The sequence below is a fragment of the Pseudochaenichthys georgianus genome, unplaced genomic scaffold (assembly GCF_902827115.2).
Source record: "Pseudochaenichthys georgianus unplaced genomic scaffold, fPseGeo1.2 scaffold_439_arrow_ctg1, whole genome shotgun sequence".
NCBI classification, from domain to species: Eukaryota; Metazoa; Chordata; class Actinopteri; order Perciformes; family Channichthyidae; genus Pseudochaenichthys; species Pseudochaenichthys georgianus.
In genome coordinates this window covers 176,533-197,816 of record NW_027263004.1, presented here as the reverse complement: position 1 = coordinate 197,816, position 21,284 = coordinate 176,533, and the positions used below count along the sequence as shown (strand labels likewise).

At 43.1% G+C, this 21,284-nt stretch overlaps 1 protein-coding gene across 1 annotated transcript in view; it reads right to left on the bottom strand.

Annotated features, from left to right (window-relative positions):
- Window positions 1-21,284, bottom strand: part of snx29 (sorting nexin 29) — a 205,000-nt gene that overhangs the window by 24,608 nt on the left and 159,108 nt on the right. Inside the window, exon 19 of the mRNA XM_034078507.2 lies at window positions 1,288-1,428. Within this exon, the coding sequence (XP_033934398.1) occupies window positions 1,288-1,428 (141 nt within the window). The remainder of the gene's footprint in view (window positions 1-1,287; window positions 1,429-21,284) is intronic.

Genomic DNA, 21,284 nt, shown 5'->3' with positions numbered 1-21,284 from the left:
ACTCTGAAAATCATTGTTTTACTGACTTATTCTGGTGGAAAGTTGCACATTTGACCACAAACAACAGTCAAATGTCTGACTATGCCTAACTAAATACTAATACTCCCCCCTGTATGGAAGAATAATAACATTTATTTATTTAGTATTTGTATTCACTATGAACTGTTACTTAAATGTTATTTATTTGGAAGGCTGGAAGGGTGAAAGAAAAGTAAAATGGAAGGAAAACTTTGCTTTTATTTGATCCGGCCATTTGTATCACTTGAACAAATATATAAAAAATAAAGTGACTCTGAATCTTTACAGGATACATTTGTGCTGGTATTTCGACCAAAGCCCGGTGCTCCTTCTTTACAGAGAGCGACAAAGACACAGCGGCGGCTTCTCCTCGGTGATGGCCGACTTTCTGGAGACGGTGAAAACCAATAATTCACACAAATCTACAGAGTGATGGGCTTTCAGAGAGCTTTCAAGGACACACTGATACACACTGGCTAGACTGGTGATAGACACTTGCCCTTCCACACTTCCAATTGATCCTGAACACACACACACACACACACACCACACACACACACCAACACACACACACACACACACACACACACACACACACACATACACACATTCACAGCCCCTGCACACAGGCGTTCAGTCCAGTTCCTAGCCGTGAAAGTGCTTGAAGGTGTGCAGTCGGACCCCAGATTTGGGCGGTGAATCGGGGCCAGAACCAAATTATCCAGCAGAGGTTGGAGGGGGACAGAGGAGATAGGATGGAGAGAGAGGAGACAGAGGAGATAGGAGAGAGAGAGAGAGGAGAGAGGAAGATGGCAGTTCTCCTGGAGACTAGACTAGGTGGAGTGTAATGTAACTAGGTAAGTGAAGACATGGACTTAGAGCAGCATGTGTCCCCTTTAGCAACATAGAAACATATTGCGAATAGGGAGAGAGAGAGAATTATTAAGCTAGTCTCCTTCTCTTAATTCTCCACTTCTGTCCTTGTCTCGTTTATGTTTCTCTGTCTGTACAGAACACAGGTATTGGACCTTGTGGTTTTGGGCGACCTCTTCTACGACGATAAGCTGGCGCCTGTTTGTTAAGCTCTCGTCCTCAGCTTCGTTAAGATATTCTTACTTCTGAATATGCATACATCACGGTTGAAATAATGTTCTCTTTCAGATTAGGAAAGGACCAAATAGGCTTTGTTTCAGAGAGTAAACCTAATCTGACCTCTGTCTTCTGCCAGAAACAAAGCTGGTTACGTGTATGTATATCCATGCCGCTCACCTTGTTCCCTATGGCTTTCTTGGGGGGGAAGTTGAAGGTGTCCACCTGTGGAAACTGGGTCCGCAGGTGGTTGTGGAGCTCTCGGAACTCGGTGTAACGCCGGTACACGTTCCACTCGTTATCCAGGATCCGGATGTACACCTGAGGAGAGGAGAGACATTCATCATCAATCATGTCCTCAAATCAAGCAAAGACGAACTAGAAAACCCCGAGCAAACCAAACCAGAACCAAATATACTTAGATTTAAAAAAAAAAAAAAAAAAAAGCAAGAGAAACCCACCAATAGGGATCGCCTTTATCTTTGTTGCACTTCACATATCTGCCTCTTCAAAGCCTTAGAAGACATTATTGAAACGGTTAAAAGAACGACTTCCTCTCATCCTTGCAAAAGTGCATTTTCACTTGCACACTGCAACAGATACAGACTCGGTCTATATGGCTGTGGTTCCATGCACCATTAGCTACTGTGTTCAGACTCGGGAGAGATGCAGGGGAGAGGAGAGATGAGCCTATTACAGGAAGGAGAGCCAGCTCTATTTTTACAGCAGAGAGCACGGAGGCAAAAGAGAGAGCTGAACGGCTTTTGAGAATTCAATTTATAAAAATGCCCAACAACAAAACATACAGACGTGATTCAGGTACATGGAAGCAGGAATTGATTTAGAAATCGATCAACCCCCCCCCCTGCTACCAGGCATAACAGAACACATAGAAGGGCTTTCATACACACACAACCTTTCATTTCTTAAAGCTTTACAGTCAGAATCAGGGGACTGAGCAAGCATGCTGCGCTCATAAGAAGGCTCTGCGTCACACTCCCACAGCGCTGTCCATCACGGCCCCGACACACGGCGGCGTGCGTTGCCGCTTCAACGCTTCTGCCCATTCACTTTGAATGGGGTGACGTCACGATTCGCCGAACTGCATTGTGGGAGCAAAGCGTAGCTTCTCTCGAGGTGCTCGCTGCAAAAGTAGAGCAATGTTCCACTTTTGCTGCCTCAACGGAGGCGTCAGCCAATCAAATCCCTCGTATGTAAATCTGACAGTACAAGCAGTAGCCAATCAAACCGGGTGTATGTTGGGAGAGCCAGACCGCAGTTATTTCCCATATGTCAAAAAATGGAGGAGAAAATGATCGTGGCGGTAGGGAATCACCCGGTACTCTATGACCAGTCCCTCTTTACATACAGGGATACAAACCGGAGGAGCCAGGCATGGGGGGAGGTGGCAGAGACAGTGGGGGAAACTGGTAGGTTTTCGCTTGTTTGAGGAGTTTATATCCAGTGTGCTTCATTTGAATGGACAGCTAGCAAGCAGACAGTATATTTAGCCAGCATGGATGTAGCATGAATGCTTTGCTTTGTATGTCCGGGGCGGGACATTCATGTGGTTGGTTGTTGGTCGGGCTGCTCGCGTTGACTCCCCAAGCTCAAGACACGCCCACCGCCAAGCGGCAACGCACGCCGCCGTGTGTAGGGGCCGTTACGGTACGTCCACACAGCAGCTTTTCAAAAATCTTGAACATCTTGGAGCTGGGCGTGTCTGACAGCTTGGGGATTTTTTGCGAGCAACGCGACCAACAACCAATCACATGAATCTCCCGCCCCCGACATACAAAGCAAAAAAACCCGGGGATTTTATGCGAGCAATATATATATAAACTCCCCAAACAGGCGAAAACCTACCAGTTTCCCCACTGCCTCTGCCCCCTCCCTCCATGCCTGGTTCCTCCGGTTGTATCCCGGTAATAGTTCTGGTCGTAAAGAACCGGGTGATTTGCTACCGTAACTTCTCGTTTGGAATATGAGGAAATGAACTGCGGTCTGGTTCTCCCTGCTTACACGTGGTTTGATTGGCTAGCGCTTCTACTGTCAGATTTGCATAAACGTGTTTGATTGGCTGGCGCTTCCAGCTCAGCTTCAAAAGTTGAACATTGCTCAACTTTTGTATCCTGGAAATCCTGGAAACCTTCGCTTCGCTCCCCCACAATGCAGTTTGGCGAAAAGCGAGGCAAAGTGACGTCATCCCCATTCAAAGTCAACGGGCAGAGAAGCGTTGGAAGCGGTGGAAGATTCGTCTAAAGCTGCTGTGTGGACGTACCGTTTTAGCTAATTCCTTTCTAATAATACAATATACACTTAAATAAATTACATGTCACTTGTCTAACTTTTTACGGGCACACATTCATGTCAATATATCTAATATGTATACATGACCCACATATGTAAAGAAGAAAACAATAAAGGTTTTGAATTGAATTGAATATGTACATATGTTCATTTAACTAATTTCTTATTTTAAAGTTACTTAACTGAATATAATTTTAATTGTATCTTGAATTGTATTAATCTTTACTCTTGTGTGAATCTGTGCCGTCCTGTTTTTCATTCTTACCCTGTTGCTGTGTAAATACTGAATGTATTAATAAAGGTCCATCTTATCTTATTTGACCCGTTAGAAGCTTTGACCCAAAGCGACTTACATGCTGGAGCCATTTAGGGTGAAGTGTCTAGGGCTGATCAATTAATCGTATTTTAATCGCAATTACGATTATGGCTTGCAACGATTACGAAAACAACGTAATCGAAATAAAACGAATTTTTTTTTTTTATTATTACTTTTTTTTTTTTTTTGGTTTTTCAGTTGAATTATTCTTAAAGTTCAGGGTAATCAACTGTTAAAAACATACTGTTCAATTGTTTTTTCTCCAATAAATTGACGTTTTCAAATGGATAATCGTTTTTAATAATCGTGATATCAATTATTGACCCAAATAATCGTGATATTTGCCATAATCGAGCAGCCCTACTCTACACATATTTTGATATTGGACTGGCCTTTTCATGTTAGGAATCTTTTAGGTAGGTCACTTACACGTTAGACAAGGATACTAACAGCTATGACGTCCATCTTAATCTTTAGGTTGCGACTCTGATTTTGTAGACGTGTTTTTATTAGAGATAAATATGTTTATGAATGAGTTGAATAAGCAAACTACAGTAGAGTTCAGCAGAATGAACGGTGGTTAACAATGTGCCTGCATACTTGTTTTTACTCGACTTCTGTTTTCCTCGATAATCAAAACCTTCAGTTTGTAAGACATCGGTTACAGTTCTCTCATCTTCATCTTTTAGTGTCCATTGCAATGTGGCTACCAGTTAAAAACCTCAACGATACACCGTGAAGGGAGCAGCTGACGGCAACCACGTGACAACAACTCCAAAAGTCCCGAGCTACTTCCCAAAGTCACCAAGCTCTGTCGCCACCCCTCTGTGTTTAAGGCAAGAACCCATCAAGGCTTCAAGGTACAGGAACTACATCTTGACGGGCGTTGGAACAAGTGGATAATGACAGATTTAGTTTGGTTCGGAGGCGACTGTCCTTTAACGAGATGATCTCTAAGTTTCATAGAAAGACACGGGACACTTTGGACGGCCATTAGTGGGAGACTGACAGCCGAGGCTTTGTTCGCTGTCCTGAATGTCTCTCCGACACGTCTAGACATTTTAATGTTATAAAAAGATATGGGGAATGAAACTGCACAGTATAGTTGAATAGACTGATGTAAAAGCATGTACCATCATTTACATGTACTGAGTAAGTGGGTGGGAGGTGAGAAAGAACATCATAACGGGTTTTCTTTTAGCCTACGCATGCTTCTTTGTGTCTTCATCGATTAACGGTCACTTTATCGACAGTAAAAACAAGGTTAATAACATTTGAAGTTCAGTGGTACGAACACGTATCCTGAACGCAATGGACTCTCTGATTAATTAGGAATTAATTGCCGACAGTGAGACATGTTGAACCCTAGGACATAAAGTCACTAGTTGTAATGAAGAGCACTGAATGTGGAAAATGACGATGGTGGCTGACGAGATGGAAGCAGACAAGCTAATGGACGGGAGGAATGTCATGTCAGCACTCTGTGTCAGCTACAGAAGCACATCCAAGTGTTTCACTTCTTTTTGGCGTGTGTGTGTGTGTGTGTGTGTGTGTGTGTGTGTGTGTGTGTGTGTGTGTGTGTGTGTTGTGTGTGTGTGTGTGTGTGTGTGTGTGTGTGTGTGTGTGTGTGTGTGTGTGTGTGTCGCCTTCGTGTGGCTTCTTCTATGACTTATTAAACTGGGTCATAATGAAAGCTTTATTTGGTGGTATCAGGCATTTTTTACTTTATGTTCGAGTTCAAAAGCATGGAAATATGTGAAATACGTATCAATGTCAGTCCGTTAGTTCAGCATTTTTCATCATATTCTAGAATAGATCAATATTTTATAATCCACATCTTTAGTCTGGACTTGTCACAAGTGTTAAATAAGCACTCAGACATATCTATCACCTTCATTATCTCATAAAAACGTAGATACACATCTTGCATACTGAGGTGGATCGTTGACACGTTATGGAGTGAAATACACCGTGGGACCAAAACAGCCTGTTTCAACAGTCCGTTACCAAAATAATTGAGTTTTTAATGATTTAATTCGACATAACCCATACTGAGCACGCCTGCGTCAAAGACCAGTTAGTAGTAGTTCGTGCCAGTGCATGTCTTTATGTACTTTGTTATACATGAAGTCTCTTGGCCCTGAAGACACATTAGGAGCTGCATTAGTGAAGATGTGACGATAGAATCAGTCCCATAGTGTCTGTAGATTCTCAGACATCAAATGGCTCCTCGCATATGGCGGCATTAGCAAAGCGAGTAATCCATTTTACGCCGTCTCATTGGCAAACGTATTTATGTCCACGCACACACACACACACACACTCCCTGAATTATCTCAAATAGTCTTTCATTATCTCCGACAAAAATCTCAGCGACATCCAAACTGCGTCATCTATGAATATTGGATTCCCATCGCTTTGATATTTCCATTCAAAGCTGCTTCAAACGGCGACGTGGCCTCTCAACTGTCCGTATTTAAATTGAGACGGCATTATAATGCGTTTGATGCAAAGTATAACCTCAAAGATGGAAAACCTTTGATAGCTTAAGCAATTTAAGATGTTAGGAAAGGGTTTTTTGGAGGGAAAGTGCTCAATTTCGATGCTTTAGTGCAGCATACTGTATCAACCTTTCCCACAAAAGAGGCTCACCTACTTCAGGTGCTAACTCACTGCAGCCAGTATTGTAGCGAAACTAAACGTCAAGAGAAAGGGATGTTCTTGAGTTGTAACACATGCCTTATCGAGTAACTACATTGCACTTCTGCTATAAAGACGGGGAGGTGCGGGAAGCTGGATTTCTCTTTCAGAACATCATCGCTGAAAAAGCCTTTTAGAAATATGTGCTCTGGGTCGGAGTACTGTCTGCACGGTGTGTTTGTTTACTGTTGATGGCTTTGGATGATATTCCTGGTGCGCATCACACTTCCTTATCTTCACCGGAGAGATGTTATCTACGTTTGAGTATTATCCGCAGGAATAAGACAAAATGGCTCCAGGAGACGTAGCTGTAAAAATGCAGACTGTAACATTTGATTTAGAAAAACACGGGCTTCCTGCAGGAACATTTTAATATTCTTATCCTTGGTCTCGGACACACCGAATGTCAAAACGAGAGACTGCGATACATCGGCATTTTGAAGTACTCAAGACACAATCATTGTAGTGACATTGGTAAGATAGCAGACCCAATTAGTATCAATGTAACCGTGTCAGTCGTCCAGTTAGATGACCACACAACAAGACTCTTGTTTCTCTTTGAAAAAAGCGCTATGTTCTTCTTTGTTATGAACATGGTGTTGCCGTGTTTGCTGCTGTCATACTGATTTCAGCCACAGCTGAATGAAGTGCACCGTTACCTCACGTTCTTGACAAGACCCAGGGTGTTTCTCAATGTCGAGGAAGGCTGCTCCAGAGCCACTATTTCAAGCATATTACATCATCGAGTGCCGCCGAAGGACTGTTCCAATGTCCAGCATACTTGGAATTCTACCGAGGCCGGCGTACTCCATCGCGCTCCATTTAAGGCGGGGCCTCGCATATGCCGCACACCCGTTAGCCTGTTCCACCATTCTTTGTTTTCCGAGGCTAGGAAGGATTCTTGCCTCGCTTCTGAAGCAAGTTGCTAGACTTTTTTGCTGCCCGTCGTAAAACTTCCGTCAAAATCCAGAATTACCCGTCGGCCTTTACACAACTCTGACGGGGGGGGGGGAGAAAGCATGCTCGTGAACTGTGAAGGGGGGGGGGGACACAGTTTCAATGATCTGTACGGCACAGTTAGGTTTGGAAACGGTATAATTTCCTTTTTGGAGGGCACGCATAACACGGCATAACACCGGAGCCTCGCTGCGGGGAAACTTTGGCGCTGTTCCGAGTTTGTTCTAATCCGTCAAAATGACGGACTGCTTTCAGATTTGTCCGTCATTGTTAAAAAAAATCCGTCATAGACAGAAAATATTCCGTTAACGCGACCTCTGCTCGGAAGACATGTGCTACCAAGCAAGCCTCCTCGACATTGAGAAACACCCCAAGACTGTCATGAAATGGCAATGTTGAAAGCAAAGGCAATGGAGGCAGGTAAAAAGAACAGAAGGCAAACTTCTGATGAACTTAAGATGAAACCAAAAAAGGCGAAACACAATAACACAAAGGGACCAGGCAAGGTTATACAAACTAAAGGACACAACTACGCCAAATGAACAAGGACGGCAACACAAGGAAACAGCCAGGAAGGTGTTCAGGCGGACATCAGGAACATAGACGAGAGGACTGATCACACTGACAAGACACGACTGGAGAGGGCAGGACGCAATGGGAAAACACAGAGAACACGGGAAGGAAAAAACCACTAATTCAGAACAAAACAGGAAACAAAGACAGATCTGGACCGAAACCTATTTTCTGTGATTTTGTGTAAGCTTACATTTTAGATGCTCCGTTTGGGCTGGTGAGTGACAACCATCAGAGTCAGATGTTACCCGATGCGGCCTGAATCGTGACGCCACGCTAAAAAGCTGAGCTCTGAGCTTCCCAGCATGCTTAGCTGTCGACAGTACCTGCTTTTATTTATTTACTACCACCCCTATTACCAGACACCTCAGCACGGGAAGCCGCTCTGAGGTGAGCACACACGCCTCCATCACGACGCATGATTCAGAGTCCCTAATTGCCCGTGTGAAGAAGTTACACCCCCTGGTTCAAAGCCGCGTGGAGATGAGGAGAACATGCAAAGTGCAGACGTGAAGGAAAACCAAACCTACGTCTCTGAGGACTTCCACGGGGTAACAAGCTCAGCTCAGCACGACGCGCTCCCTGAGGGAAAGAGGACTCTGAGATGAAGATCTGAAACGGGAAGTCTGTGAACGGATAATTGCAGCTTTTTCTTTGCTTGACATTTAGCTGGGTCTTCTAACTACGAGCAGATGATAAGGACTGTATCCTTCTGAGCAGACCCTGATACTGCAGGAGATCACCCTGTGGTGGGAATTAAAGAAAAGGAGTGCAAACCCATTTCCAGCACCGCAGGAGACCAACACGGAGAGATCTCTCTACAGATGAAGGCTACGCTGACATCTTGTCTCTGCAGAAGCATGGTGTTTGGAAGTAGCTGTTGTGTGCTCCACACGCATCTGTTCTGTACCCGGACTTTCTGTCAGACTGTCAGACCAGGAAGCACTTGGTGTTCCCTCTTCTTCATCAACATGTGTCCCCTCTTCCTCATGTCTCTTCTACATCAACATGTGTCCCCTCTTCTTCATGTCTCTTCTACATCAACATGTGTCCCCTCTTCTTCATGTCTCTTCTACATCAACATGTGTCCCCTCTTCCTCATGTCTCTTCTACATCAACATGTGTCCCCTCTTCTTCATGTCTCTTCTACATCAACATGTGTCCCCTCTTCTTCATGTCTCTTCTACATCAACATGTGTCCCCTCTTCTTCATGTCTCTTCTACATCAACATGTGTCCCCTCTTCCTCATGTCTCTTCTACATCAACATGTGTCCCCTCTTCTTCATGTCTCTTCTACATCAACATGTGTCCCCTCTTCTTCATGTCTCCTCTACATCAACATGTGTCCCCTCTTCTTCATGTCTCTTCTTCATCAACATGTGTCCCCTCTTCTTCATGTCTCTTCTACATCAACATGTGTCCCCTCTTCTTCATGTCTCTTCTACATCAACATGTGTCCCCTCTTCCTCATGTCTCTTCTACATCAACATGTGTCCCCTCTTCTTCATGTCTCTTCTTCATCAACATGTGTCCCCTCTTCTTCATGTCTCTTCTACATCAGCATGTGTCCCCTCTTCTTCATGTCTCTTCTACATCAACATGTGTCCCCTCTTCTTCATGTCTCTTCTTCATCAACATGTGTCCCCTCTTCTTCATGTCTCTTCTACATCAACATGTGTCCCCTCTTCTTCATGTCTCTCCAACATCAACATGTGTCCCCTCTTCTGCATGTCTCTTCTACATCAACATGTGTCCCCTCTTCTTCATGTCTCTTCTACATCAACATGTGTCCCCTCTTCTTCATGTCTCTTCTACATCAACATGTGTCCCCTCTTCTCCATGTCTCTTCTACATCAACATGTGTCCCCTCTTCTTCATGTCTCTTCTACATCAACATGTGTCCCCTCTTCTTCATGTCTCTTCTACATCAACATGTGTCCCCTCTTCTTCATGTCTCCTCTACATCAACATGTGTCCCCTCTTCTTCATGTCTCTTCTACATCAACATGTGTCCCCTCTTCTTCATGTCTCCTCTACATCAACATGTGTCCCCTCTTCTTCATGTCTCTTCTACATCAACATGTGTCCCCTCTTCTTCATGTCTCTTCTACATCAACATGTGTCCCCTCTTCTTCATGTCTCTTCTACATCAACATGTGTCCCCTCTTCTTCATGTCTCTTCTTCATCAACATGTGTCCCCTCTTCTTCATGTCTCTTCTACATCAACATGTGTCCCCTCTTCTTCATGTCTCTTCTACATCAACATGTGTCCCCTCTTCTTCATGTCTCTTCTACATCAGCATGTGTCCCCTCTTCTTCATGTCTCTTCTTCATCAACATGTGTCCCCTCTTCTTCATGTCTCTTCAGACATGAAGATGAGTCTGCGTCATGCCTTCTTATCGATGCCAAAACCATCCAATGAGACGCCATCGTCATCATGAGAGCACCACGTGGTTATGGATGCTTGGAATGTCCTGCAGAGTCCTCATAAGCGATATTAGTCAGATATGCGAATGTGCCGAAGTGTCCAAAGTAGCCCCAGGATGCTCTCTGCAGAACGTAATTAAGACAGTGCTTGATTTCAATCTGAAGCATCACGACTTAATAGAAATGCTATGAGACAAACTGGTCCACTTGTTTCTATTCTGCTTTATTTTAACTATGGATATGTGGGGCTAAAGCTGAGTGGAATTCATTGGTTAAGAGTTATACAAAGGCTTTCTGTGTTTGTGATGCACAAGACTAAAGGACTTTTATATGAATACCTTTCAATAAATTATAAATCTACATGCCTCGTTGATGGCGTTCTTTATACAGCCAATTGTATTTGCGTTCAGTAATAACCACATATAATATCTGACAGGAACTTCTCCCAGTTGTCCGAGATATTGAAAAGTTGGTTGTTAATAGAAAGGAACTTGAAGAACTCAGACCTTGCTGTTTCCATAAGTGGAAAATAATGTCTGTAACCGCTCCTCGATTGGATCCAAAAGGCATCTGGTTCTTCCTTCTCTTTTGCCATATTGCACCCCTAAAGGCCCGGCCACACCAATCTGACAACAAAGAACTGACACAGACGGACCCCCGACTGTTGCGTCGCCTCGCGTCTCTGCGTTTTGGCCATGTGTCGCACTGGAACACACCGCAAAGACTTCAGCCGACGGTCAAGTAGCACGTACGAACTGCGCATGCGTGAGTGGCAATAACTCTCCTTACCAGCAGGTGGCGGTAGTGTGTATTCGTCATTCAAAAGAGGCAACCGGAAGACAGACTGCGTGATAAACCGAGAGAAGAAGAACAGACTGCGTGATAGATACAAACAACAAATAGCGTGTGGCCGTTTCACTTCTCATGCACTGATTCGCTAGCTGAACAGCCAATCAGAGCGATTTCTTTTGCAGACTGCCTTTGGCCGACTGCCCACCGATTCAAAAGGGTTTTCGGCCGAAAAGGCGTCGGCCCGGCGGAAAAGACCCGACGGTGCGGCACACACCAATCTGAGTAGGGCGTGTCGACGCTCATCGTCGGCCTGACGCCCACCGACGCCGATAATCGGCCTGGTGTGTCCGTGCCTTTAGTTTCATGAAAATAGGACAACTTGTTTTCCTGAACAACAAAACAACGAAAACAGAACCTCCTTGGTGAAGTTAATGAGGGACATTTAAAAAAACAAAACAAGTCACCATCTGCCTACAACCTGTTAAGACGTGTTCTGGTTCCCTCTAAAGAAATGTAACACTGTGTGAAGGTGTGAGGGCCAGAAGGAGGCAAAGCAGGGGAGAAACAACAGAACAACAACAACAAGTTGCAGGAAGAAATTAGCGGGTTTCTTATCGCAAGGCTAGGATGTGAACCCTTTAAAAAAACAATTAGAAAAGAAGGCAACACACAAACAGAAACGCTTTGGGGAGCCAGAAAGACATTAAAGGCAACAGGATGTCTTTAAAGGTGTTTGCTTTGAGAGAAGGAGAGAACGAGTCAGGTCACAGCAACGGAAAGGCACAAAAGGCTTATGTCTTCCCCTTCCTCTTGACAGATCATTGGACACGGAACATTGGCCCAATTAGGCGGAAAATAGAGAGTGAGTTTTGGAGAGTGGGGACGTAGCAAAGGACCACAGAAGTATGTTTGTTTCCGGTCTGGGGCCCACTAACGTTGACATTAGCCGCGTTCACACCGCAGTACTTTTCCCACTTTAGTTCCGATATAGTTCCAAAATGTCGCGTTCAAAGAGCCGGAACTAAAATAACTTCATGAGAACCTTTTCACCCCCTTTTTTTTTGCTAGAGAGCAGGGACTTTCGTGGGAGAAAAAGGTTCCTATGTCTGATTGGCTGGGCGGATTGCAAACCACGCCCCGTAAAACTTAGCATTATTAGCATTAGCATTAGCCCAGTGCAGAAAGGCAGAGAGACTAACTTATGGTAACACAAAAGAAAACATGGGAGCGGTGGAGATGAGGAGGTGTCGGCGTTCTGGCGATTTACTCGGAAAGCCAGTCCCCAACTCCGGGGACTTCCGGCCGGGGACTTTGGGCGGCAGTATACGCCGTGAAGTGGTTTGCGGCCTGCCAGTAAACCCAAAGCAGAAGAAGAAGAAGTGACATCAGCGGCTTCATTTGCCTAATCCTCCCCCAGGGACTTATTCCGGTGTGAACGCGATCTGTAGTTCATGAGAACTAAGTTCTGATGAACCTTTGTGGGAAAAGTACTGCGGTGTGAAAGCGCCTATTTACTCTCCTTTTTGGCTCCATGTTTGGTCTCGACCAGCTCCTGAGTGAAATATCTGGCTTTTTCCATACTAAATGTTCCAGTATAGTTACCAGCTAGTTGCTAACGGTGTCCCTCTGCCATTTCGCGCATGGAAGATAGTATACAGTTACATTTTAGATCTGGCTGAAGTCATTGTCTGTAGAAAGCAGTTATGAAAGAAGCCAGAAAGACATTAAAGGAACCAGGATGTCTTTAAAGGCGTTTTTCTTAAGGAAGAGAAAATGAGTGAAGTTGCACCAAAGCACCGGCAGCAGCGGCTTATGTCACCGCCTTTCTCCTCATAGATCATTGTAGACAAAAACATTCGTCCAATTAGGCAGGAAATAGAAAGAGTTTTGGAGAGTGGGGAAGAAGCAAAGGACCACAGAAGAAGACAGACATGATGGTGCTTCGTGTCTGGATACTGTCTTGTCCTGAAGTTTCACTGTAAGGTTGATTTGGTGTTTTTGAGTAAAATCTTTGACTTTTTGCTTTGAAATTAGGTAACGGGATTCATGTCGCAGCGAGGATGAATTGTAATAACTTTGGTAATGGAGCGCCATCGTCAAGTCAAGATGTTGCTAACCAAATAAATGCTAAATATGTTTCCATATCCCTTAGTACTTTGAACGATGTGTTTAAACACGATGGTAACCTTTATCTGCTTAAGATCAGCATGCTTATATACCTTCTGTTTATTCTCTTGTTAAGGAATTAAAGTTGCCAACATGGATGACCTGAAAAGTTACAAAAAAAGTAGGTCAGTTATAAGAGAAAAAAACCCAAATATCAAACTGTTTGATTGACAAGTGAATAATGGGAAATGCACCAATAAAGTCTTAATCATAAAACAAATATTCTACAATAACTGGTACAGAAATCAGAGATATGTCACCCTGTCAGTGACACACAACGTCACTGTCATCTTTTTAAATCAACACATTCAGATAATCACAGACTTGATCTCTTCTAGTCGGTCAGGGGTGTCAAACTCAATTTCATCTCGGGCCACATCAGCATTATGGTTGCACTCAAAGGGCCGGTTGTAACTTTAAGACTATATAAAAATACATATATAAATATTGAATATATATAAAATAATGTATTATTGCCTCTGCATTGGATTATTATCTGATAGGGTAATAACTTCATAATTAACTACGTCTGAAAGCAGAAGTCTCTAGGGCAAGTAATTGCAAGTCTCTTCAGTGAGAATGTCACAATATGATTTTAAAAGAAAAGCCAAATTCTGGAAAAACTAAAAAAAAAGTAACATTTTGAAAAAAAAGTCAAATCCTGAGAAAAAAGTCAAATGAGAGATGCATTGTGGGACATGTAGTTTATGGGCAACGTGCCTCTGTAAATCGGCATGTAATCGTATAATAAACATATTATATTATTTCAGAGCTCTTGCGGGGCCACAGAAAATGAAGTCGCGGGCCGGATTTGGCCCCCGGGCCTTGAGTTTGACACCCGTATTTCAAAAAATAAAGAATTCAAAAAGATTTAAAGCAAAAGTGAAACTCCACAATGAAACAGACGGGAGAAATAAAGGGGAAGGAAGACATCAATACCACGACAGAGAGCGGCTGATTACTATCTTGACTTCAGTGAAGGTGTTTATTTTAGAGCTCCGGCTGAATTAGACGCTGCGAGGAGAAGAGCTGTGGATGCAGATGAGGAAGAGATAAGGAGGAGGAAGATTGTTGTTTTAAGAGTGAAGAGGAGGTTGTAAAGAGATTCAAGACAAGGGGCAACTTGAGTTTAAAGCAAGAAAAGGTGGAAGGGCGAGATAAATAAAGTTAAAGTGAAGAGGAGGAGAGAATGGAGGCGGCTGGATGGAGAATAAACTAAGCATTCTTCTGTTGAGTGTGTTGGCTTTTAAATTAAATTAGAACTTTAAAAGGGAAATTAATGAGTGGCTTCAAAGCAATCAACAATTAAAACAACTTCTAATATCATTGTGTCGGCGTGATGAAGCCAAAGAATGCAAATTGAGTGGAGGTGAAAGAAAGCTTCAGTGAAGATATTACACTCTGTATAGGCAAGCTTCACGTTCCAAACCTCCTCGAGTCCTCAGTCTTGCACATGTATCCGTAGACGCCTCGATGCTACAGATAGAGGCTGAGATATTTATTTAGGAGGATAAAAAAACAGGCTTCTCCTTTACTGTGTCCTCCAAACTCTGTCTCTGCAGGAAGGAGGCTGCCAGAGATTTATATGGACGATCCCAAACCTTCCTCATCAATTACCCTTCCCTCGAGCACATACTCAATCGGTAAGTACTGCACACTAGGGCTGCTCAATTAATCGTATTTTAATCGCAATTACGATTATGGCTTGCAACGATTATGAAAACAACGTCATCGAAATAAAACGATTATTTTTGTATTATTATTTTTATTACTTTTTTTATTATTGGTTTTTCAGTTGAATTCTACTTAAAGTTCAGGGGAATCAACTGTTAAAAACATACTGTTCACATTTTTTAAAGTAAAGTAAATGGATAATCGTTTTTAATAATCGTGATATCAATTATTGACCCAAATAATCGAGATTGCAGAGACAGCAGTTAGTAAGATTGATTTCAGTAGCCACGGTTTTGAAAACTTTTGTCACGTAGTGATCGTCTTCTCAATAGAACATCTTTGATAACGTCTTCTGGCCAATCAGAATCAAGATAACGGCGTGGTGTTGTTGCAGGAAGTCCCGACGGAGAATACTTTTGCTGTAGTACAGGGGTGCACATAACTGGTACGCAGGTTATGTGCGTAATCTGAAATGCGTACCGTCACTTGTGTCACAAAGCGCATTTGCGTACCGACGTACTTGTGAAGCTTTTCCAGAAGGCGGTTAGATCACCGGACGACAGAGTCGGTCTCCGTGTGCACAGACAGGGCTGCTGTTAACGTCGGTCTGTACAACGGAACTGTGCCAAAACTACGCCAACCGGCTGCGGAGGGAGACTCCCCCCTTCACTGGAGAACTGCGCTAAAACAGCTGATCACAACGTTCACACTCTGTGGTCACGAAGTACTCCACTAGCCGCCGCCGCCCCCCCCCCCCCCCCCCTGTCGACTTTCCTGAAGTACTCCCCGTTGATAGAAATCAACACGTAATGATAAGACCCCATGGTTTGATGATTGATAGGTGTGTGGGTTGTCTTTCATTTTGACACGCAGAAAAATGTTATAATAAACATAGATACTGTGTGTTAAATGGATATATCCGCCTGCTTTCATTTATCTTTCCATTCCCACAACAATATACATAAAGAAATGGCATATTTTGGACATAGTTCGAATGGTGATTAATCATGAATAATTAATTTTGAAGCTGTGATTAATCTGATTAAAAATTGTAATCGTTTGACAGCCCTAATTTTAGACTATTTGATTAACCATCTGGTCTATAAAATGCTGGAAAAAGGGAAAAATCGCACCCTAAACAATCCAAGTCTTTAAATATCTAATGTTGTCAGTCACAGTCACTTCAATATGATATACAACAGCGAAAAAGCAGAACTTCTCCATATGTTTCCACTCATTGCCTAGCCGAGTAATCATTGAAGCTCTGTCAAATTAAAATTAATACATTTTTCAATGTTAAATATGATTCCCAAAGTAAATATATTTATGAGCTCTCAAGTTTTTCCTCTTGACTTCGTACCTAACGTCCCTCGCCATAATTCATAATAACGTTATCCATCAATTCATTATTAAAACCATTGGATACTCTGAAGAGCCGCAATGCATTGTGGGTTGGCTAATTATGTCCAGTTACAGTAGCTCAGATATCATTCTAAGAAATTGAAGTTTGCATCCAGAAATGTATCGCTTACAAGAAACCCAGATGCTATGCAGACAAAACGCACAACATACACAATTTGACGTCATTCCTGGAATAAACATACGCTCGTACGCAGTTTCAAACGCAGCCTTGTTCTCCCAAAGGAACACAATGAATCCAATGATGAATAAGGAGCTACTCATATGTGCTTTCCACTGTTGAAAGGCTGTTACATACTGTATGTGATCTAACAAGCCATCTCCTGTGTATTCTGAACACGTAGCGCACACATCATAGATCTCTTTGTGTTGCTTCCATTAGTCTGTAAGACGAGAGAAAGAGAAGCAGCTTGTATTTCTTATTTCATTAAAACGTAATTACAGAAACTAAAAGAAAGCGGCAAGGGAGTGTATGTACACACCTTTTACCGACTAACCAAGCTTCTCCTTCATCACTGTAAAAAACACCTCTTAAATGGGAACGGGACTTATTATTATTATCCAATATTCAGTGTTCAGTGTTACTGCTTGAACAGGAAGAACATGTCACACCACGACAACACGGCGCCTGCCACCATCCCTGAGTGCACATGGGTGCTTTTGAGAGAGTTGAGTTGAAAAGAGAAGTGCTGGTTAGCAGGCCGCATGTTCCTCTGCAGCATAATCAGAAAGCGTCATCAGGGAGTTATTAAAAATGCATTCAGGAGAAAAAATAATGCCAACACTTAATGGAAAAGCAAATCAGAAGTAATGTAATCCCATCGGCGACGGCACATGTGAATAAATGCATCATTTGGAAACTCTAGCAATACGCACTGTCTTTTCTGAAAGCAACCTCATTTAACCGATTAAACTTGAATAAATCATCCAATATGGTGAGTTTTATAGCACATATTTGGCTAGTTTAACATTCAACGCATATGAAGCAATATTAGCAACCCTTTTGAGTCGTGTTTCAGGACCTAAAGAAGGCTAGTCCAATATCTACTCTTCTTTTTGCTCTCCTGAGGAAAATGGCTTTTTCACCACTTATTGCTCCACTATGTTTACCAGCTAGTTAGTAACTGTATTACTTTATCTTTTGGTGGAGGGAAGATAGTATACAGTTACATTTGTTATGTTTTTATTGCTGAAATAATTGTCAGCCGATACTTACAATAGCAACTACAGTGAGAGTGAACCTATCCGTGGGTCGGAAGGCCAAAACAACCGGCTGACATTTGCTCTGAAGCGCCAAAAAGCTGTGAATGTAGTGATAATCCTCTTACAGTATGTTACATTTAGCAACACTTTTTAACATTTAAGTTGTTGTTTATGGCTTTTTCAACAGCTGTGAACTAACATGGGTCAAGATCTAAAGACATAAGATTCAAAATTTGTAAAAACATCATTATATTGGATAAATACAGCATATAATAAGGGTTAAAGTCAGATTTTTAAAGGGTATTGTAATAATAATAATAATAATAATCCTTATATTTAGTAAAGCGCTTTATCAAAGACTCTCAAAGCGCTTTACAAATACACATTACAGATCATACATGTAATTCGGGTGAAGTGTCCGAGGACACAACGGCCTGACGCGGTGGGGCGGGAGCGGGTTTCGAACTGGAGTTCCCCAACGCACAGACCACTGCGCCACCCGTCCCTGTGTCAGTATTGTCTTGCTAATTTGAAAAAGCGTAATTGAAATGTCAGCAGTTGATGTTATGTAGTGACTTTTAAGGAGAGAACTAAAGACATATCCTGTGCTGAAGGTAAATACAGAAAGTCAGGAGGTTAAGCGCTCATTTGTCATGCTGGATAGAGAACCTCACGATGTTGCTTCGTAGGCCCATCTGGAAAGAAAACGGCACTCTCTTTTTTCCTCAGAAGAAAGCAGCCATCAATACACCAGACTCTGTAAGCTTGTTATCACTGGAGGACTCAGCTGAAGTTCTTAAAGACCAGCGGGTGGTATTTAGATATGAGCGTTCAACTTCTGAGGCTACCTTAGGAAAACTGCCTGACGCCGCAGCGCGAGGGAAAACAGGACAAGCTGAGGCTCTTATCTCCGTCTTTTATCACAATTCCTTTATTCCGTTCTCTTCTTCTCCCACTCCCCTTCTGCTGTCAACTCCCTCCCTCCCACTCCTCTTTGTGTGTCCCTCCTTAAACACTTTACTAAAATATAAGTCACGGTAGGAGACTCCATCTCTCTCCCCCTCTTTCATATTTAGTGAATGACTCACTGACAAGTCCTGAAAATGGGCTTTTACCGTAGTAAGGAAGGGAAATTATTGAGGGTAAAGGCGGGGAGTGGGGGATGTGGAGCAACTGGAAGAAAGATGGGAGGGGGGAATTAGAGACACAAACTGCAGTATGGCTTTTATCCATATATTTTATACCCGTTGTGTTGATTTTATTATCTTCGCTTTTTTAATGCTTTTTTATAATGAGCTTCCACTGTATTTGTTCTTAAATGTATTTAATTTAATTTTGTAAATGGGTTGCCGTGTGCTGAAAGGTGCTTGTACAGGGTATATGCAGGAATCCTGACGTCAAATTTAATACCTTTTAAGACCTTTTTTAAGACCCTTTCCATACATTTTAAGACCGTCATCGCCCTCACACATTTGTCATACGTTTACAAAAAACGATATATATGTTAAGACTTTTCTCGTTCTTAATATAGACTATATTTAGGGTCGATATGTGTTGACCTTACTTTAAAATAGCAGATCTCTGTGACCGGATATAGTTTGGCTTAGACCCCGGCCCCACGAGGACGCAGACAGTAAAACGCATACGCAAACGCAAAAAAGTCTTCCGTTCACACGCATTCGATTCGTCCGTTCACACTCGACCGCTGGAAATGCTGTAGTACATATGCCAGGCCTGTAAGTGGCGCTGCTGCCGCCACAAAATCCACCAAAAGCAGCGAAGAAGACCCCAGAGCATGGTTGTCATGGTTGCCCTTCTGTTTAATCTCCGCGGTGGACGGCGTGTTCTCCTGCTGTATATCTCTCAGGTAGTCCACCAGCAGATAAACCCCCCCCCCCCCCCCACAGAGCGGAGCAAGGCAACGAAACTTAAAATAAGAAGCAGCATTTTATGGCACGCTATGCATGGGGCCGCCTTGAGGGGGTTTCCCGACATGTTGTTTCAGTAAATTAAAGGGTGTTTCATGTTGTCGTTGCTGTGGAGCTTCTTAATACCTTGGAAAATGCCGTTTAATACTTTTTAATAGCCTTAATTTTCGCTAAATTGATTTATCAACTTTTAATACTTTTTAAGACCCCGCGGACACCCTGTTGTAGCCTTACTTTGTAGCACTTTACCCCCAACTCTGATTGGGAGCAACAGGGAGAGGGAGCATTGGGAGCGGAGAGGGGAAGTCAGAAGGCAGACTGAAAAATGACGCTGCAGCCCGAGATCTAATCACACGTCTGGAGGCTAAAGCAGAGATCATCTCACTCTCACTCCCTCAAAGGGACAACTCCATCACCAGACGCCTCCTGAGGGCCCGAGCCAGCTCCACCGCTCACATCCCGTTCCCTCCTGCAAACATGGCGCCTTTGAAGTTTGTATTGGAGGGCAGCGCGCTGATGAAGCCACACGGCAGGGCTTCACCCCAGAGACACCTTCAAAAGAGGAGTTCAGTTGATCAAGGTGCACATTCAGATGATGTGCGGGTGAGGACGTTGAAAGGGACCATCAGCAGAGAAGCAACACCACAACTCGGAGCATATGTTTGATGCATGATGCAGCATTAATTACATAAAAAAAATTCCATTAAAGATCTTTTCCGGTTCTTACCCGTCCCCTTGTGTTATGAAGCTGCATGTAAACGGTCTGCAGTCACAAACCCTCAAAGTGCTAACTAACAGGGAGTCCCATTGACTTGCATGGAGCTCCCTGAACGCTGGTATAGACGAGTTGGGATGGTGGAGAAACGCTCTCTGCAGACCCGTTCTCACAGCGCTATAAACCTCTTTCTTTCTCAATATCAAGCCACACTTATTGTTTTGACTTCGGCTGTGAGTGTGTGTGTGCTCAGGATGAGTTTCGCTTGTTCTCGCTGTATCGCCGACCCGGAAACCTGTCCGCTCCTCGCAGCAGCGGCGAGCAGCAACGAGCCTCGCAACGAGCCTCGCAACGAGCCTCGCAATGTCCCGACCAATCAGAGCACACTGGGCTCACGGGGGGGGGGGGGGGGGGGGGGGGGCTCCAACAAGCCGTGTAGGACAGAGAGTGAATACACAGACTACACAGAGATGCTGTGAGAAACCAATGTGAGTTTGGAAAATTGCACAATATACATTTATTTTAGTAGACCTCAACAATGGAACTATGATCAGTAGAAATGGCCATGACATGAGACCTTTAACATAGATGCCATTACTACACATTATGCGCCATTTATTAATTCAGGGATTTATATCAAAACATTAATAGGCATATACAATTATGTTAACATCTATAAGAGGTTTCAAATTCCAAGAACACATACGTTTTATTTTATTTTGTATGAATGGGTGACAGACTTTGTGGTCAGTTGATAGGCTTTTGCTGTGCTGTTCGAGCAATGTATTAAAAGTGTAAAACTGTGTCTCCAGGCCAGTAAACCGTAAGCTATCACAGATATATTGGTTTTAGCGCGTATAAAAGCAGTTTGATTTCAGGAGAAACGACTGCCTATTTTCAGGTTCATACTTTCATATTGGGTTTCTAATGCTTTGAAGTCCAAAGAACACTTTTTTCTCATACTGTCAGTCTAAATGTCCCTATAAAAGTTTTC